Genomic DNA, 20471 nt, shown 5'->3' on the forward strand with positions numbered 1-20471 from the left:
AGTCCACTTGAAGTCTGTACCTTTATAGAGGTCGATTCTAGGGTGTATTCTAGAAGGTATAGCGACCAAAACTGATCTTCTTAAGGTGTATAGTACGATTAATCGCATATGTATTGGATCCAGTCTTAGACATAACGCTTGTGGGGTGCTAGAGTTTTCGTGGGAGTATCCATTAACGTTTTAGAGATCAGACACTGAATAGGGTTAGAAATGGTATAGGATGACGGATGAGAAGCCAAAATTATATCTCTAGATATGCATCTATATAAAATGTTAGCCGGATCTATTATGCCCCATATATACGCCCATATAACCATCTTCGATGTGCAATGGATATATAAATACTTTATCTAGTTTTTAGCCCCTCAGCCCCGTAAAATAGTTCCTTTCTTGTACATATGTAAATGTATTCCTAATTGCTTAAGGACTTTTAAATCAAAATAATTTTATGCTCACTATCCGAGAAAGTATCGCATATATCACAGAGTCGTGCCAAATGTTTTTAAAGTCAAAGTCTGTTTTTAAACCTGTTAACCTCATGCGATTGTTTAGACCTGTTAGAGCCCGTTTCGATTATGTAACCGTAGGATTTGCTGAACACTTAGTACCTATGATTTAGTCAATCTTAAAAATAGTCCACTCCTGTCCTACTACCCTAGTTCCTCCTCGTTTTGCTCACTCGAAATCCTGCAAGTAGACCAAAAACTAAATCTAAATAAAGTACGACATTAACATTTACGTAACATATATAGCTATATATACATCTGCATATGTTTGTACTTGTGTGTAATCTGAATGTAGAAAGAAATGCAAAAACAAATACGACCCAAGCGAGGCTATATCGATGTGTATATCTTATATATAGTATATATATGTAAACATTTATCGAGATCCATATATTTAGAGGGGATAGTGGAGATATAGAGAGCACACGAGAACAGAGGCCGCATTAAATGGATTTTTTGTGTCTGTAGAAAGTTTCAAATTCGAGCTTGGTAATGTAAAAGTAAGCTATAGAAGTCAATATAAGTACACGATAAATTCCACTTACATGACCACGCCCACTCAACTCACCGCCCCCTCTGACGAATGTATGTGTGTGCGTGCGTGTGTGTGCGGAATAATTAAGCACATGAATGCAATGAATTACTATAATAATTATGGGAAAGTATGCAGGCAAATATTTGCACAACTTCCATGAGATTTTTATCCCTTCACCCCGTAGTTACCCTTTTATTTGTTTTATCGCTGTTGCTGTTTAATGTGTGCCGAGTGCCGAGCGAAGGGATTTTTGTATTTTGGTATTATGAACTGAACCAGAGCAAATTTGCACGGCGCACACAAAGCACGACAAACAGAGCATTCTAGTTTGAACTGAATATCTGAATCCCCCCGTTTTTTCCCTGCGAACCTCCTTTTTGACAGCGCAGAATGAATGATTCAATCAAAGCATTATTTGTCCGCTCTAATGGACGGGATCTGAATTTGAAACAGAATCTGAATCGGAGGGGAGGACCCTGTACATAGGCCATTTTAATTACATCATACTCGCGCAGACAGAGCCAATATTTTATTCATTTTAAATCGTTTTAACTAATTAAAACCAAATGGAAACCGCCAACAGAGCGAGAGCAAAAGACAAGTGTAAACACGCAAATAGAGTAATGGGTAATGAGAATAATGAGAGCCCGACTAGAGGAAATTTAAACTATGCTTTTAACAACGTTTCCCATTTCCCCAATCCCATTTTCCCACGACCGCCACGCCACGCAACGCAACGCGTTTTTCCGGGCGGAGATGGAAACGTAACTATGATTTTAATTACTCTGCTTGAATGCAAATGGAAGGCACACACAGATCCAGATACCTAGATGCGAAATGTATCTGAATCCGGGAATCTGCATCTGCATGTGGCAGCCATTGAAGGGCCGAAAAAGCGAAAAAGCAGTAAAATTAACTTTTTATGAGCGCCGCAGAGTGCTGCCAAAATATAAATTAAATTCGAATGATGAATAGTAGTAACAAATTTTGTACAATACCATAAAAACGCATTGCATATTGCATTTTAACTTGAATTCCATTCAAAAGCTGAAATTAGCCAAATCCTACGAGCCTCACAGAATCAGAATTACAGAATCACAGAATCCATCACAAACGAGCACACTTGTATACTCGTCGTATACGCATTTATAAATACAAAACATCCCGACAGGACACGAGTACGGTACAGTTGTCGACAGACGACAGTCGACAGGACACACGGATGCGGACACGCACGGACATGACAGACCGGAAAAAGCCAACATTTAACAAACAATATAACCGAGAATACATTGTAATAGCATTAATAGATTGTCAAGCTTTATTACACACTATATTAACATAGATGGAATAATAATAATTATTATTATTACAGTAATAATACGAGTAACAGACAAAGAACACAAAGAGAAATATGAATAAATTTAATAAAACCAAAAACAAAGCCTTTTCATATACCTACATACATTTGCCTGTATGGAAGCCGCATTTCCCAGCTGCAATCCCCATTTGCCAATGCCATTTACCATTTAGCATACCGTCATTACAGCCGCACAAGAACAAAAACAAGGCCAAACAAACACACACAAGCGGCGCAAAAAAGGAAAATCGATTTGATGACATTTCCATAATGGAAAACTTCGCTGCAGTCAAATCAATGTCTCTTCCTGCGCACTTGATGGAAAGTTCTCGCCAAACATTGCAGCCAACTTCCTCAATATCCTAGGTCCTTCCCCTGTATCCCCCCATCCCCGCCCCCTGTATTTTCCCCTTCCAGCCAATCTGCATAATTTGCCATGGGCCCCCGCTCCTATCACTTGTTGATCGTAAACGGTTTTTGGCATATCAAATTTCCGACTTTTGCCATAGCCATTTTGAAATGTTTGCTGGCGATAACCAAACGAACATTCGGAGCATTTCCGCGCCTAATCTCCGCTTCCCAGTGCCACAGCCACCTTACAAATGCTTCAATAATGACTGCGAAGGAAGTGCACTGAGGGAAAATGGGGCCCTCTATGCCCTAAACCATTCAACTGGAAAATTAAATGTGGACTGACGCATGGAAATTAACATTTAATATGCGTGAAAAGGAATTGACACATGGATTTTTTAAAGAACCTGACATTGAATTGTTCTGCAAATTAAAAATTGGTAATATGTATACACTGCTGTCACTCTCAATGATAAACTTAAAAAAAGTTCTCGACACCTAAAAGGAAAAATATTAAAAGTACCAAAAACACAACTTAGATAGAACTTTTCTCAGTGCCCGGCTATAATAACATTTTCGTCTTAATGCACTCGCAGCCCATTTAGTCAAAATTTACCCTTGCATCTGCGTCAGCAGCCACGTCAGCGTCATCTCCAGCCGAACAGAGCTCCATCGGTGGCAGCACATCCGTTTTTGGCCAGAAACCACCAAGACCCAGAATCAGGCCGAGACCAAGGAGCGGGCCTCGAATCGAGAGCCCGTTGGCACCGACTTCGGCTTTGGTTTGGTTTGGTTTGGCTGTAGTCTGCAGTCCGTAGTCCTTAGTCCGCATTCCGCATGCGAATACGGATACGTGGGCCATGTGCGGACCCTCGGGGGAATCCGATTGCCACGCATCGAGCACGTACGCCGATGACGACAACCGCAAACTGCTGCGATTTCTAGCAGCGACCTCGCTTTCACCCGCCTACAACTACCCACCTCCCGAGCCCCTCTCAGTCGTACTTTGTGGCTTTCCTGGCAGGCAGCCCACCCACTCGTTAGATGCACAGGGAGAAAATATTTCCGGAAAGACACCTGTTAAGGCAGCAATAGACTTTGCGGATAAAGAAATACCATGAGCCTAAAGAATTCGTAATAAACCTATAGAGGTACCTAAAAGTAGGCAACAAAATATTTTTAATCTGAAAGTCTCAAAAACTTAATACGAAGTACCACTTCCTTTTATTCACTGCATACTTTTAGGCATCATAATAAGTGATTTTTGTGAAAACCTCGATAGATATAACACCTTTAACCTTTTTTTAGTTACCCCAATTATCTTGAGTTACATTTTAACATAAGAAAGTAATGATAATCCCAAATGCTTTCACAGTGCAGCTCTCCTTGCCTTACGTTACGTATGCAACATTCATTTTTGACAAGCATAATTTGCGGCTGGCCCAGCAGCACAGCCATTGGGATTTTGGCCCGACCCTCAGTCTTATGTGTTCCAGGTTATTTACAGTTTTCATGGCCCTGCACTTTTCTAATGCAAAAATGATGCACTGCACCCACGCGGCCCACGTCGCCCACATTTCCCGCCCATTTGGGTGGTGGGCTGGGTGTGTGGGCCTGGCTGTCTGTGGTCAGAGTCGAGTCGGGCTGCGAGGATGCGGCGCAGTCAAAACATGCACTTAATGTAGCATCAGCAGGAGCCAGCAGCCAGGAGCTAGTAGCCAGCAGCCAGGGGGCAGGAGGCCTTTTCTGCTTTTGACCGGGCTCCGCAGACGCCACACCGCAGTGGCAATGAAAGTTGGAAACCAATATTTGTGCGGGCCGTGGGCGAAGGCCCAAAGCGAAGGCCAGGAGCGGTCCTTGTTTGTCCTGTCTCTAAATGGATAATTGAGTTTGGCTCGTATGAATCTGTGAACGTTTAGGAATTGGATTGCTCGGGGAAAGAGCTGGATAGCAACTGGTCAAGCTGTGCGTTTTTGCAGACAAAGGGTTTACCAAAGAAAGCGATTGATATAGGAGTTATCGCTGGGTTTTCAAGTCAATTTTAAAGGTGTCTTAAATTGTTTGCTGCATACTTTTAGACACTTATATAATTAAAACTTCTTGTAAAATTATAAAAATAGATATTTTATGGAACCCTTTCAAAACTAAAATATTTGTATAACTTTTGGATCAAAATATATATTACTATAGTTTCTGGGCTCAATTGAAAACACATTAGTTCCAAACATTGCCACCCCTCAATAAAGACTCCGCTCCTGCGAACTTAGGAACAAAAATAAATCTGTTTGCCAAACAGTTATTGCTCTTGTTTCTGCGCCGCTGCCACAAGCACCTCCTCCTGGTCCTCCTCTAAAACTAATGCCAACTCCGGCCCTCCTCCTCCCTCCGCACCTTTCCTTTACTTTCCGTTCCGGCTCCTTGCAATCCGATTCCCCACGCAGCTCGTCCCGGCAATATGTGCGCTCATTTTATGCCTTGCATTTGGCAACGGCTCAATAATTGGTCAGTAGATTGGGAAGGGGCGATCAAGTGGGCGTGGAAGGGGGAGGGGCTTTCAAGTGGGCGTCGAGGGGGGGCTGAGGGCCATGGGCCTTGGTCCATGGGCTCGTGACTCAGGTGCCCGCAAAGCTTTCTATAAATTCAAAGTCCATGGCAGTGATTATGCAAGTTGGCTAAGCCGGTGGCCATGAGGATGCACTCGTCCTGGTTTCTGGAATCCCAGAACTGCCGCCTGCGGCGCCGGAGCTGCAGAACGAAACGAAATTGAATATGGGTTATGAATGGCACGCATCTGCAGTTTCACGGACCCCATGATGCCTCCGTTCCATTTATATTTCCATCTTCCCTTCCGCCAGAAAAACAAACAATGTCCGGACTGGAGTCCCGGATCCAGACCCCCATGGCTAGCCGGAGTGCACCGGAATTTATGCCTGCCTCCGGCGATGGCAAACGTATTTCTATTCTTAAGTAAAAGAAGGGGTACCAGGCTAAAATACTTGAAAATAACTGAAAAAGTTATTACCATTCATATTTAAAGAGCAATTAAATATAAAGTTAAGATTAATAGACCTCTCTCTTACACACTTCACAATAAACTTACCGAAACTAACTCTTTCGCAGGTGAAACCAAGCAGATACTTGCATCTCCACCTGCCTGCCAAATCAGATGCGAATGAGCCGGAAAAATCGCAGCCACACGCCCATTGTTCTGGTCTTCTCAGGCAAATCAATACCGCCGCTTAATGGTACATTGCACCTCGGAGAGGCGGCGGAGTGGTGGGTGCGTGGCCCGGCCTTTGATCCCTACGCCCTATCCATATCCATATCCATATCCCACACCCTCACCTATACCTTGCACAGGTGCCCCTACCTGGCCATTGATTAAAGTGGTTCCTTTGCAAATTTATGTTCGGAATATTAACCGAATTGCTCCCCGAGGAAAACTCCCCAGCCACTCTCACTCGAAAAAGAAAAACTTTTTCCACAATGTACTCGTGTACTGCACACACACGCACACACACACATGGGCAATCGTATGAAAAAGGGGCCAAGGCAACTTTTTTAACAGTTTTTTGGATTTTGGAATACAAATTATGTAAGTAATCTCAATTTATTGATATATGGAGATGCATGTTTACACGTGGCCAGCAGCTCGACATTGTCGCTATTTCGGATTCCAGGTGGGGGAGGGGCCATCTTAAGGGCGGGATGGCTGAGTGGGCGGTAGGCAGTTCGAGGTCGGGGACATATCTGCCCGAGTGTGACCCTTATGAATGGGGCAACTTTTGTCTTTCTTCGTCGCATTTTATACCCTCGCTGCATTATAATTTGCCATGAATATATGAAAACCGTTTGTAGAAGTTCAGCCATTGCGGGGTCCTTGGGCCACGGCCCACCACCCACCGCCAGCCCACTTGGCTGGGGATTGTCAGCCTGGGAAATGGTTTATGTAATGGGATTCATAACTTGTTTACCTGCCCAGCAGGGTTATATCTAGTCGGGAAGTGCTGCCAGAACGCCGGGGAATGTCCAGGTCCAGGACTCCAGGTCTCGCTGGCGCAGCCTTTTAATTTTAATTAAACTCCTCGAATTGCCATAAAAGATTTTTCGTGAAGCTGCCCAATGATTTATGGCCCTTTCAAGGTTATTCGCTCCATTATAAATTCATGTAAATGCTTCTGCATTTTTGGTCATTATTCAGCTCATTATTTTCCAAAGCCAAATTCCAAATTAGAGCAGATCATCGCATAAAACCGAACTTAATTACCTGAAATTATGATGTATGCCCTCGTGTAACCATGCGCCTGATTTATTTTTATGGCCTAGTGCTTTCCAATCTAATCCCTGACTAGTAGTAAATTGTACAGCTCTTCATGGTTGCATTAAAAATGTAATCCTTTATTTAAACTTGATTAATTTGTTTTATTAATTCAGGATTAATAAACTGCGTTTAACGGCCATTTAAGTGGGAAGCTAAAATTAATCGTTAACGTGCGATTTATATTTTAGAAGTTGCCCACTTCGAAATCGTTTTAAGCCAGTTTCTTGACGCCACTTTAAAATTATATAAAAAATTGAAAAACTTAAAATAAAAACTAAACATTGTAATTAACTTTAATAAAACATTTAAACCAGGTTTGTTTTTGATCTGATTTTGAGCTGTACATGATTTTAACATTCTTCCCTTGAAAACCCAAAGTAATGCTAATATTTAACGTTACGTTGTTACGAAGTAATATAAAGAATTTCCATTTCAAAAAGCCAAGTTTCATCCCAACCAATATTGCCAACTGTTTCGCTTAGCGAAGTTATTTACCATTAGGAAGAGAATTATTTCAATGTTGTTCCTTTATATATCGGGAAAACAACTTCTATTTTAATATTAACAATATAGTAAGTAGTAAAGTAAGAACGACATTAAGTCAACTTTTATTTTACTGAAATCGGTTTATCTTGACCTAGTTTTTGAAATTCCCGCCTATTTTCTAATGGTATATGGTCGTACTGAGGACCGGCACATTAAATAATATGGCAGCATCGGCAAAGTATCGAATAAGCATCGACTTATGTTCCAGCTCTAAGATATCGATATCGAATAAACATCGAGACTTGGGGAAAAAATAAACTACAACAAAACCATTAATTAAACTAGGAAAGCGCAGCGTTACATCAATTGAGGCAGCTGAAGTTGGATCATCGCCGTAACCGGAAGTCTTGAGATCCGGCCTCTGGAGACGGCGGACTAGGAAACGTTCAGAAATCGCACATTTTAGCCCACAACTAAGAGAAATTGGTAAGGTAGCACAGGCACAAGGAAACGCTCTCCGCTTTTCCCTCGCTCCCCTCTGTACCACTACCCCTCTCGCCCACAAGCCAAGCATGCAAAACAACACAGAATTAATCGTGTGCGCATTTTTTTTACAGAAGCCCGGCAGCGGAATCTCGCCCAGAAACAGATCATCCCGAAATAAAGCGAAATAGTTACGGTTCCGGCCTGCAAATGCCAGCAGAAGAGCGGCCACAGTGAGGCCTCCCTCGCACGAACCTCGCCAGGTGGGTAGTATTGAACGGTTGAATGGCAGTCGAAATGCACATGCAAATGGAGAGGAAGTGCGGAAAACACGCTGCAAACAACACTCGCTGAAGTTGCTCAGGTGACGCAAAAGAGAGACAAACAAAAACACGCACGATACCGTGACACTTCGCATTTGTGCTTAGACTTGCCATTTGGCGAATTCGTCACATTTCGCACACAGCGGCGAGTCTGGTTGTTATGGAATACATAGCATATCATATTTGCGGCTTCCGAGTCCCTGTGCCTAACTAACTGCCTTTGTGGCTTAAATATTTCCGCCAAACATCATGTTGCTGTATTTTTAGCATCCCCACTTAACCATTTCAGTTTCTTAAATGGGATACCTAGGACTAGGAGTCCCAGAATCTTCCAATTTTAATAGCATGAAATGACAAAAATCTTATTGGTTCTTGTGAATCTGGTTGTTCGACAACCATATCATAAGTTTGTTGTAATGCCTAATACATTTTTAGTTTCAAGACATCTTCGATTTGCTATTTTGGTAGCTATTTTAAGATTCTGTAAATGGTACACAAGGATACAGCACATTTTGTTTTCGAGAAATGTATTTTTAGCTATAATACTATTACATTATAATAGCTATTGTAGATTCCCCGAGATAAGACTAGAAAGTAATAAAATTAAAATAATCCATGTTCATATAGTAAAAATCTTTGCGCTTTATTAAACTATTGTTTTCAACACTTTAATAAATATCTAACAAATAATCCCCCTTTTAGTCTTTCGCACAGAGCATGGAAAGCACGGACAGCAGCGACAGCAGTGGGGACAGTTTAAAATCCATTCCCCGACCGGACTTCGAGGCCCTCTCCGCCATCGACAGCCCCCAGCCGCAGTTGCAGTTGCAGAGCTCCTCGCTGGATGGCCACATCGAAATGGAATCGGTTACCGTGCCCAGCAAGCGTCAGAAGTATGTGGTCAGCGCACCGCCGGGATCGGCCAACGGCAGCAGCCACTCCTCCAGCTCGAGTCCCTCGAACATCAACGTGGGGTCCTCGCTCACCATGAAGTTGACGAAGGTGCAGTCCTCCACGCCCAACAAGGCCAAAGTGGCCAAGGAAATGCTTGCTCTGCAGCGCTCGCACATCGAATCCGAGGTCCTCAGCAACTTTGTGACCGAGGTCTCGAAGTTTAAGCGCCGCAAGTCGCGCAACACTCCCGGTAATCTCGCCACTCAGGCATCAGGTGGAGAGCTGTCCCGCAGCTTGAATGCCACCACCGATCACAATCAAAAATCTCTCAACATGGCCCTCAAGCGGAGCAAGAGCATTCCCGCTCCCATCCTGGACTCGGACGACGACTGGCAGGACGAGGAAATCGACAGTGGCATTAAGAGCTGCAGACCGCGAGGACGCTCGATGGCCTGTGACGATGGCGAGCGACTTGCCGAGCTGAATGTGGAGGACAGCATTAGCGATCCTCCGGAGCCAAGTCTTACCCGCTGCCGGTCCCGCAGCAAAACCCTATCCCTGAGCAACAGTTGGAGCAACGAGGAGAAGGCACCGAGGCGGGGAAACCTACGCAGCGAGAACGAGGAGTTCGCCAAGAAGCACAGCGCTTTCATGAATCGCATTATCCATGACGACCAGGAATCGGAGCTGGCGCAGCACACCTCCGTCGAGGGCGACCCGGATATTGAGTGGCCCGTCGGTGAGCTGGAGGCCCAGAGCTCGCTCTTCTCGGATGCCAGCGACTCAAAAATGGCCTCGGCGAAAACACAGGAGGAGGAGGCGGCCGAGCGGCTAGTTCTCATGTATGAGGAGCCACCCACGGTGAGTAGTAACAATAGTTATTAGGAATAGGTCCGAGTTAGTCATGCTTCTTTATCTAGAACTTTGAATTATCTGAAATTCCGTGCAGCGTGGTTTGCATAAATCAAACGTTCTATTGAATTTGAATTTGAATTCTTTTCCAATAATATTTTTCTTGCTTACAAATAGCAGTTATAATATGTATACCACAATACCACTTACGTAGTTTTCGATTATTCATTATATTATTGACAAACCCGCTCTCGTTTATATATATGTCTGGTACGGTTGTACACTAGTTTATATTTTTAGCAGTCTTTGTGAGTTTTCTCCTAGTTAAACCAAGAAAATGCCACGTTGAAGATATTCCTGTCCGCGAGCAGTGGGAATAGAATGTTCAGTGGGTATGGACGTGATAATAATGTCTCGCAATCCTGTCTTTCAGCCTGGATGGGACCCCTTTTGCTGGAAGTGTCGGCAGTGCGGCAAGCTGATGGCCTGCTCCAAGTGTCTGCGCTCCTTCCACACCTACTGCGTGCGACCCGCCACCACCAAGTTCGACTCCTCCTGGAAGTGCCCCGAGTGTCAGGTGATCGAGGCAGCGCCCAAGAGGTGACCTTCTGGCATTCCCCCATAAGTGAAACCGCTTTATTCATTGGTTCTTTGTCTTGCAGGCTGCGGCGCAATGGAGTTTCCGTGGATCTTCTGAGCCAGCTGCTTTCCTTCGCCCTGGACCGCATGAAGCATGTGCGCGGGGTGAGTGAATAAGCTGATTTTGCAATTCGTATGCCAACAGCTCTGTATGTACAGTATCTCGTTCCTTGTCAAGATCCCATTATCTTCCCACACACGTTCTCTGCATGTTTCAAAAGTCACGCGAAAAATCTGTGCATCAGCAGACACACATATGTATGAATACTTCCGCCCGAAATAATAGCTCAGAAAGTGTGTCAATACTTATTGATTAATCATAGACGTAACCACTATGTTTAACCCCTAAAGTCATGCAGAAAAGCTTTCCAAATTAACTTGGTGCATCCATCGATATGGCATTTAAGGGGTGGCATTGTGCTGGTTGTGCTATTATTGTGTCCGCAGCTGCAATTGATATGGGTTATGGGTCTGTGTTTTTGCGCTCTTTGCCGCCTCCACTCGCTTCCACTGTAGACCCAGTTTTTTCTCTCGCTCAGTGAACGTTCATACATTCCGAGCAGATAGACACCTGAAATATCTCGCTGGTTTGCTGGGTTCTTGGGTTCTTGGGTACCAAGTTCAGTCTGTGCTCCCTTGACCCTTGGGACCACAGCCCACATCTCTGTTAGCTCCACTCCGACGGCAGATGTGGGCCTTAGTCGGAGCTGTTTTACGACTCACGTGGTTTATTTCTCTGCGTTCACTTATCTGCCAGTCGATTCCGATGGCCAAAGGCCTGCTTGTGTGGCTAATGAATGGCTGTGCTTGTATTCGTGAGGGCCTCGTGTACATGATAATGAGGTTTAATGGTCTGAGCTACGCAAATAGTCTCTTCAACTGTACCTTTTTTGCCAGGTCTCAGGAAGAAACTCTTTAGAATCTGACAAACTAAAAAACCAATAATATGGTTCATAAAATCAATAGAAAAATTTATTAAAAAGCCTAAGATCTATACTTTTATTCATTAGCTTTAAATAACTCGAAAACAGAGGAATATGCCAATTGTTTGTTTGCAAGAATGTCGTAAGATAAACATACATATTTATGGCTGAGTCATGTCTTTCCTCTTACTACATATTTTATTATGTCTGAAACACATCTGTGGCTTTTATTCTACCCATGATAATATTAAATAACCCACAATTAAATAAGGAACAAGCGAAACTTTTAGACAAACACATTCCATTATATTAGATTAAACTAAAACAACTTCTTGCGAGTGAGAAAATAAATACATTAATTAGTTTATTGTTATCGCCGCTTGGGCAGCGTCCATTAAAAGCACTTATGTACAAGACCATGCGGAATGGATAAACACATACCAGTATAAAGCTCCTTACACTTACAGCCGGGGTGAAAATAATAGCATCCTTAAAAAATCGTTAATTATTAAAAAACGCCATATCTGAAATATCCTGATAAAAAATATCCATAAAAATTAAATTTGAGAAAATTATGAAATATTTTCTCTTTAATTACTACTTTGGCTTGCTATTATTATTAATATTAATATTACTGAGCCAAACTGTATTCCATTCATTACCAAGTTTGTTTGAGCTTCTGTTTGTACAAAGTTGTCCATCTGTGGTCTCTATTGGAGACCACGGTTCGCGTTTGCTTACACACCAGCAGCGGGAAGACGAGCCAGGAGCAACAGAGCAGTATTTTATATTGGCTCGGCTCACAATTCCCTCCCCTACCGAACCTATTCTACTTATTCTCCCATCCCACGGTCCTGAGACCTGGATGGTATTTATAAGTACACATACATACGCTTATTGGCGTATCTGGGGAAAAGCGAGAACTTGTTTTCAAACGATAGAAGCTCGTCGAACGAACGCTCTCTTCGCCGCGCAACGAACTCGCAACACTTATGCCCTCGTTCTCTTTGAACCCATTTCAATCCCTAGGCCCACAAATTGCGTTCGCCGCAAGAGGTCTTCCCGCTGACGTACAAGAAGTACTTTGTGAACCCAGTGAGCTTCGAGAGCCTGGCGCAGTGCATCCGTGATGGGGCTTATCAAACCACTGAGGAGTTCCTCGGCGAGGTGAAGTGGATGCAGCACAACGCTCTCATCCTGGACGCCGGGGGTAAGTTTATTTTGATTTAGTTCCACTAAAAATTGGTTTGTGCCATGAAACTTTTGGTAAAATTGTTTTCCGAACAATTGTTACTTTAATTCAAAGCATCAGGCCCCAAAACTTTTGCTAAAAATTATTTAATTATATTTTGCAGATGCGAAAGTGGAACAGGCCTCGAAGGCCCTGGTAAAGGTGTGCCGGCAGGAAGCCAACGAAATCGACACCTGCCCCGAATGCTACCTGAACGCCAACTCCAGCGACGAGTGGTTCGTGAAGGTGTGCCGGCATCCGCATCTACTGCTCTGGGCCAAGCTGAAGGGATTTCCCTACTGGCCCGCCAAGGCGATGGGCTCAACCAACGCAGCGCTGGTGAATGTGCGCTTCTTTGGCAAACATGACCGTGCTTTCGTGCCCGTAAAGGACTGCTTCCTCTACTCGGCTCAAAATCCAAACACGCAAACCAGCCGGAGATCAGCAAGAGATCTGGCGGAATGCGTCCGGGAGGTGGAAGTTCACATCGAGCAGATCAAGCGAAAGATTGGCGCGTTCAATTACGCCGCCTTCCGCACCGCCTACGATCCACTGGAGGAACAACAACAGCTGGAGCAGATGATGCCTGGCGTGTATGCGGCCATCGATAGGGAACTTGAGCCGGCCAACAAGACACCGCTGCAGTTCCTCATCCGAAAGACGGCCGATGATAAGCTGTCCATAGTGAAGAAGACGAAGGCCACGGAATCGGGTAACGAATCAGATCAATCGCCCAGTCCCACGAAAAAGCTTCCGGAGGTGGACATTGTCGCGGTGGCAGGGTCCGGATCCAGCGATCACTCCAAGCTCAAAAGCAACAACTATGAAGTTATATCCAGATCTGGAGAATCTTTGACCGACTCACGGTGCAAGGTGTTGCTCAAAAGAAAATCCCTGGCTGCCAAGATAGTTTCAGCATCCGTAGAAGCCCCGGAGGTGGTGGCCACAAAACGAAAACATTCCCAGAGTGATGCCAGCTTCACCAGCGAATCCAGCGAGCACAAACGCAAATCAAAGCATTCAAGAAAACAACCGGAGCAGGATAAACAATGTGATGGTCAAGGAAAAGCAGCTATAGAACCTACGAAATCTCCAAAACCTACGCCGCATGAGGAAAAATCACAAGATACAGAGATGGTCAAAGAAACTCCTACCAGGGAGACTTCCACTTCATCTCCTGGACCTTCGGCCTCCGTGATTTCTGTGGTGGAGTTGGTCAAACGTCGCCAGGGCGTGACTATCACAAAGATACCACGCGAACAGCAACAAGCGGCAGCTGCTGAAGACCCCGCGCCTACTCCTGCTCCCCCTCCAACAGCTCCTCTTCCGACATCGGTTACCAAACCAAATGCACCAAAACGCACTGAAGCAGCAAACCCAAAACAATCCGAGGTGGAGAGACAGCAGCAACAACTCATCAAGAAAGTTATTCCATTTATAGAAATTAAAACTGAAGTAATGTCAGAACCAGAAGATGAGGAAATGGCGGTGAGACCAACGTCAATTGAACCTCCAGTTGAACAACTTCCTCTGCAACAGGAGCAGCAGGAATCAATTACGGCTCAGCCGGAATCTCAGCTGCCAGCTCATGTGGCGGCTCCGCAACCCAAACCAGTGGAGCATCCACCTTTAGAGGAAGTCAGAATCAAGGAGGAGATTCTGAGCGAGGATGAAATGGAAACTGATCAGATCAGTGTTAGCCATAGGTTTGAATCAATGCCACCCATGCCACTGCCTATGCCTCCGCCTCCTCCTCTTCCGCCACGGGAGGAAACACCCGCAACAGATGACTTGGTTCGATTTGTGGGCGATACCACTATCCAAAGGGTGAACCAGAAGCAGTCGTTAAAGACCACGGATTTTGCGGGAAAACGTAAGGGAGTTCAACAAGTTCCCCCACAAACAGTACCACAGACATCCTCCCCAGCTCACTCTCCTGTCCAGTCAGCGGCACCCTCACCTTCGGCATCACCCAAGCAAAGTAGCACTTTTGTGGTCGGCAAACCAGTACCACCACCACCCAAAGGAAAGTCCCCGTCACAACAACAATTCCGGACAAAGAACGATCGTACGTTAGCTTCCCCACCGGGCAATGCAGCACCGGCGACCACCACTTCGTCTTTGCTGAGATCAAACATGGTGGTAATTCCCGTGGAGCAGCCTAGCAGCAGCAATCAGCACAGTCCCATGACTATCCCGGTTCCACCACTGAGGGCCGTTTCTAAGAGCACGTTACAAAATACATCCACGCAACCAACACCGCCTTCCGTTCCCTTGACCTGCCAACACAGCAGCTCCATATCTATGCCTCCACCTCTAGCCGGTTTGAGTATTCCCCAAATGGCCGTCCACACATCACAAGAAGGCACCACCACAAACAATGGAGAACCCGTAGGTCTTTTGGCTAGCGCGTTGAATGGTTTGACAGGCGACAACGTACCCAGTGAGACCATCCCCAATGATCCCATAACGCCGGGCTTGGCCACGGCTTGGAGTGAGATGCTCCTGCGGTCAGGTGTACCAAAACTGGTGGCTCGACCCTGCGGTCCTCTCCGATCGGATGGATCGCAAATCTATCCTTCACAAGCGGGACCCGTCTCGCAAAAACTCAAGGAAAACGCACACAAGGTATGTTTGCTTTCATTAATTTAGGCGGGAATCTCTCCTAAAGCTTTCTTTTTTGTTTTATCACAGATCACCGACTACTTTATCTCCGTCATCGAGGACACGCTCAGCGACATGGCTACTGGGGACCAGAGTGTCCTCCAAGCACGAATCGCCGGCCTGTCGCTAGAGAACGAGCGCCTGAAGCAGCACTACGAACGGCAGATAAACGACGTGCACCGCACAAGCGAGCTGATGATCGCCGAGATGCGCAAGACATTGGAGCAGGATCACAAGCGCGTGATCAGCGATCTGCGTCAGCAAAACGCCATCGAGCAGATGCGGGCGGTGGAAGAGGCGAAGAAGAAGCAGTGGTGCGCGAATTGCATGCGAGAGGCACAGTTGTACTGCTGCTGGAACACCTCCTACTGCGACTATCCCTGTCAACAGCTGCACTGGCCCAGACACTCTGCCACCTGTGGCCAGGCTGTGCCACCCACACACCCAGTTCCACCTACAGCTTTGGCTCCGGTTATAGAACCGGGCCGATCTAAATCCAAAGTGGCGATGCCAACGGCGACACCACCAATGTCCAGTCCCAGTCCCAGCTCACAGATAATTCGAACGGCCGCCGCCTGTACACCTGCAGCACCTGTTGCCAGCGCACAAAGCTCAAAGAAGTGGCCGCCTATGATGACGTTGCTCAACCAACCAAATCCGGAGGCAGTGCTTAAGCTGCCAGCAACCACATATTTAAGGCCAGTGGTCAGCACCACGATGACGGCTACGGTAACGGCCCCGGCATCTGCTAATAACAACAGCAACAGCATGAACGCAGTAATGACACCTTCACCATCAGCTGGAAGCCACCTTTCCAATCTCATGTCCGCGCAGCGAAATCCCCCCAACTTCAACCCCAAACCCGCCAATCAAACGATGCCTGTACAGCGCTTTAATATACCTGTAAGTTATTTATAAAAAAAGGAAATACCCTTATCGGGGTTTTCAGCCTTGATAAGCATCCTTTATTTGACATTCACTAATTTGTTTAACTTTTTTTTTTCAGTTACCCATCACCGTGAATACTAACGCGCCCTTTATGATCGCAGAGCAGCATCAGAAGCAGGTACCAAAGGCTACAGGTCGCAGTTCTGGTAAAAACAACAGCCGGATGCGCCAAATGTACGGAAACAATATCAACAACAGTAATCCGCAGGGTATGCGCGGCAGCAACAACCCGCAAGCTATGCGCCAAAATCAAATGAATCAACAAGTGTTCCAGCCATAAATCGTGAACGACAAGCATCAAAAGCGTGCGGGTGTGTCACCTGGAAAGACTGCCTGTTATGCAGGAAATAATTTCTTTGATATTCCGGAGAAACTCAGAAACAGATTGAATAGTTCGATCACTCTACTACCACATATATTTGATCCAAACTACAAACTGAAAACCTTCATATTTATTTAAATTCCCTTGAGCGCAGCTTTTGAATTTTTTTTAATTTGCTCTTAGAATAAGTTGAAAGACGAAAGTGTAAAGTACCATTCAATAATTAGGTATAAGATTTCATAAATGTTATTGTAGTTTCGCTGGTTTTACTGTAACTTAACCGCCTAGTGGATAAGAATCATTGTAAAGCCATCAGATGGACTTTGCATAAACATAAGTTCATCCCACTTTTCTTTTGAATCATACTGTAAATTGTTTTTTGTCATCTATTTTACATACATATTATGTATATTTAAAGCAAAGCTGTAAAGTGAATTAGGAATAAAAAATTCATTAATTCTTTGCCTATAACATCGAAAACTCGGTGCATAAAAATGAATTGGGGAAAACAGGACAGATAACTAAATAAAAATCGCTTTCGAAAAGCCCTAAAGGAGCATAAAATAAAACACTAAAAAGTATGCAGCACTTGCAAAATCCGAAGAATAAAGGTGCGCGCAAAAAAATGCTACAAAAACATGAAGCCGTTGTGATCGACGGATTATTAAAAGTAACTCTTAACTTTAATTCGTCATCAAACACCCGTAAATAAAACAATTTGTCTAAAGTTGCAAAGTAGAACCACGGGCTCAATCAATGTCCAGCTTCTTGAAGTTTCCCTCGATACCAAAGAGGTCGGAAGCATTTTTAGGTTTGCCGGGACGACATTTTTCGTTGACCTGATGGCGGGTCTCAAACTCAAGCATTTCCTTCCGATTGTCCAGCAACTTTTTATAGTAAATTTCTACGAAAACGTTATGTTTTGTTAACACACTTAATCAATTGTTTATGATTCGCGTCCCCACCTTTGGCAATGTTTGTCTCTTCGACTTGCCCGCCGTATTCCTTGGGAAGCATTTCCTTGGGCACAAATTTGTAGAACTCCTTCATGTCGCTGTGCACATGCAGTACAGTGGTCAGTTCCTTTTTCATAAACGGAGTCATGAGCGCCAGGATCTTGTCCATGAAAGGTACAATGTTTATAAAGTGAAAACCGATCAGCCTGATAGCAGCAGCTTCCTAAAAATATTCAAGTTTTGGGTTACCGATTTTAAAATTTTTAAGTTTTTTTTAATCACCTGCAGGTAATATAAAAACTTCTTCATTTGCAAGAGGCCAATCCGGGCTACATGTCCCAAGGAAGTGTTTTTCAGGTCGATAACTATCACGTGTCCTGGCTGAATTCCATCTTCATACATCCAGAAGTCGAATATCATACAATATCTAAACGTAGAAAAAGAAGAGTTGTAAAAATATAGTTCGAATTTCTATGCTAATAAAAGAGCTTCGATCCAAAAGAAAGATCCAAACTTTTTCTGAGTGTCGGCGTCTGCATCCCCTGTACTACACCCCTGTCTGTCAAGCTTGCTTAATTGTTATCTCTTAATTGACTGCCATTATGAAGCAGATTATAATGATCTTTATAAACCGACAGTAGTCGCTGGTTTTTGAGTGCCTGTCGTTCGAGACGAAGTTTCTCATTATTTCAGTGTGTATCTCTGTACCCGGGGAACGGCGAAATGTGCCGTGCGTGCTTTTGGTTGCACTAAGTTTGAGGTTTCAGCTCGGACCTTTAATCTCCTCATTCTCCGTATGCCTTGTCATAATCACGCCACAAATGACGTGCAAAATGGAGCTCAACCAACAATAATTGACAGCCATTAATATTGAAGTAGAATTAAACAAGTGTTTGCTAATTGCATATAACTTTCTAAATAAATATATTAAGAAACTAAACACGAATTTAAAAAGACCCACATATTTATAACCTTAGGTTTAAAACTTATGTTTGTAGATATACTTTTATAGTTACGATTACTTACAGTTTCATAACATCGGCAAAGTTATAGTTGGAGGTATTCAGGTCATCAATTTTAGCGAGAATTACCCTATATCCTTCGGGTGTGGATCCTGGCAGAGGAACAATAGAACTGCACATATGTAAGAGCATGATATTAAGCCAGGTTAGATGGACAAAAAAGGGTCGTAATAATATGAATTTAGGTTAGGACTCAACCCACACAGTTCGCATGGCTCGCCTGATTTCAGGTCGCTCGCAGTCGAGGTTCTCGAAGAACTCCACCAGGTGGGTGCGGGCCGTGAGGTTGGTGTCCAGGACCTGCTTGGCCACCTCCATGCTGTAGCGGCAGGCGTGGAAGAAATGCAAGGCCTCGCCCTCCGAAAATCTATCCGAGATGTGCGGCTGGGCGTGGATCCAGTCCAAGAACTTCAGCACTTCCGATCGCTGGATTCCCGGAAAACTGGCATACTGATTCTCCAAATCGGCCTCCTTCATTTCGTTGTGCTGCTCCGGGATCGGGATTTACTTTTGATTGTTGCGCTACTTGGCCCGAAACGCGTTTGAGCGCGGTCAACTCTCGAATGAAATGGAAATGGAGGCTGGTTGCTTTCGCAAGTGAAACTGGTTGGCCGTCTGACTTGGCTTGGCGAATTCGGCATGCAATTCCATGAGTTCGGGATGGGATCGGGAATGGATTTTTTGGGGCGGGGAGTTGAGGGGCTAGGACTAGCATGTGTTCAGGAAAAACTAGCAACGGCTTTCGTTAGTCACACAATAAGAAAATTAGATAGTTTAGAGTTTAAAAGTAAGCCTGTTGCAAAAGTTGTTTAAATATCATTATTTGTGACTTGTGTTTTGATTTTAAAATGATTACCAGTTTCTACCATTACTATAAAAAGATATATATATATATATTTTTACAAAACTACAAAACATTGTTTTCGGTGTATTTGTCATCGGTTCATTTCACTTCACTTCCATCAGGCTGCGTGAAAATGCATTTTTTTTTGCTCGCCTGTTGCTGCCGTACGGTTATTATTATATTTTTCTCTTTCCTCGGGATTGCATAACATGTGATCAAGTGATTGGGCGGCCGATCCATGACGAGGGGCCTATTATTTTTTCGCATGGCGTGTGCTCGGAAGATCGAGAGATTTCAGCTCCTTCATCAAATCCAAAATGTGACGCTTGACTGGCGAAAGGAAATTATTTGTGTATATATGTACAAAGCTAAGTAAAGATTTAAGATTGGAGGAAGATGTGATAAATAAAGTGGCATATATGGCGTATACATTATATTTATGAATTGAATTATTTGTCAAATAGGTAATTGTCAGGTGTTTAAATGAATAAATGTATCAAAACCAAATAAAACCGTACGCTAAAAATATTAAATTAATGTTATTAAATTGCATAATATATCAAAAGGTTTACAGAATCCTTCTGCCGAATAAGATGTCACAACCGATACGAGTTCCTAGAGTTGCAATGCAAGTACGTGTAGCAACTTCGTCTTCGACTTTATACGCGGAGTCTAGATGCCACATCGGCCTCATTTCCGCGGCAGACACTTGACATTTTGCCAACAGCAGACACCAGCCAGCCACTCAGCCGGTCAGAAATGCAAACCTGGCTAGGCAGCCTGCGGCTCGAGCTTTAACCGAGCACTGGAA

The 20471-nt window shown here is 44.2% G+C and overlaps 2 protein-coding genes across 3 annotated transcripts; one reads left to right on the forward strand and one right to left on the reverse strand.

The window, feature by feature from the left end:
* Window positions 1–7850: 7850 nt before the first annotated feature.
* Window positions 7851–17309, forward strand: LOC119547631 (protein kinase C-binding protein 1). Of its 2 annotated transcripts, none has more exons than XM_037854575.1 (9): window positions 7851–8045; window positions 8177–8406; window positions 9068–10120; window positions 10545–10711; window positions 10774–10855; window positions 12703–12883; window positions 13029–15532; window positions 15599–16471; window positions 16575–17309. In XM_037854575.1, exons 3-9 carry the CDS (start codon window positions 9083–9085, stop codon window positions 16794–16796), a joined length of 5067 nt encoding a protein of 1688 aa, XP_037710503.1. In that variant the 5' UTR covers window positions 7851–8045; window positions 8177–8406; window positions 9068–9082; the 3' UTR covers window positions 16797–17309. The 2 variants fall into 2 exon arrangements, with proteins under 2 accessions (XP_037710503.1, XP_037710494.1); XM_037854566.1 differs by having other exon boundaries at window positions 8177–8305.
* A 193-nt stretch (window positions 17310–17502) lies between these two features.
* Window positions 17503–19308, reverse strand: LOC119547643 (alpha-tocopherol transfer protein-like). Its single transcript, XM_037854586.1, has 5 exons — window positions 19019–19308; window positions 18821–18928; window positions 18077–18221; window positions 17804–18017; window positions 17503–17742 (listed from the first exon to the last, which is right to left on the reverse strand). Exons 1-5 carry the CDS (start codon window positions 19291–19293, stop codon window positions 17588–17590), a joined length of 897 nt encoding a protein of 298 aa, XP_037710514.1. The 5' UTR covers window positions 19294–19308; the 3' UTR covers window positions 17503–17587.
* Window positions 19309–20471: the final 1163 nt, after the last annotated feature.

Source organism: Drosophila subpulchrella, chromosome 3R, assembly GCF_014743375.2.
Source record: "Drosophila subpulchrella strain 33 F10 #4 breed RU33 chromosome 3R, RU_Dsub_v1.1 Primary Assembly, whole genome shotgun sequence".
NCBI classification, from domain to species: Eukaryota; Metazoa; Arthropoda; class Insecta; order Diptera; family Drosophilidae; genus Drosophila; species Drosophila subpulchrella.

Bases quoted from the DNA above. Each gene is read 5' to 3' on its own strand.
- LOC119547631 (XM_037854575.1), top strand. From the start codon at position 9,083: ATGGAAAGCACGGACAGCAGCGACAGCAGTGGGGACAGTTTAAAATCC. The intron at 15,533-15,598 runs GTATGTTTGCTT...GTTTTATCACAG, and splicing joins TCAAGGAAAACGCACACAAG to ATCACCGACTACTTTATCTC. The intron at 16,472-16,574 runs GTAAGTTATTTA...TTTTTTTTTCAG, and splicing joins TACAGCGCTTTAATATACCT to TTACCCATCACCGTGAATAC.
- LOC119547643 (XM_037854586.1), bottom strand. From the start codon at position 19,293: ATGAAGGAGGCCGATTTGGAGAATCAGTATGCCAGTTTTCCGGGAATC. The intron at 18,929-19,018 runs GTGGGTTGAGTC...ACATATGTGCAG, and splicing joins AGGCGAGCCATGCGAACTGT to TTCTATTGTTCCTCTGCCAG. The intron at 17,743-17,803 runs GTGGGGACGCGA...ACGTTTTCGTAG, and splicing joins AGAGACAAACATTGCCAAAG to AAATTTACTATAAAAAGTTG.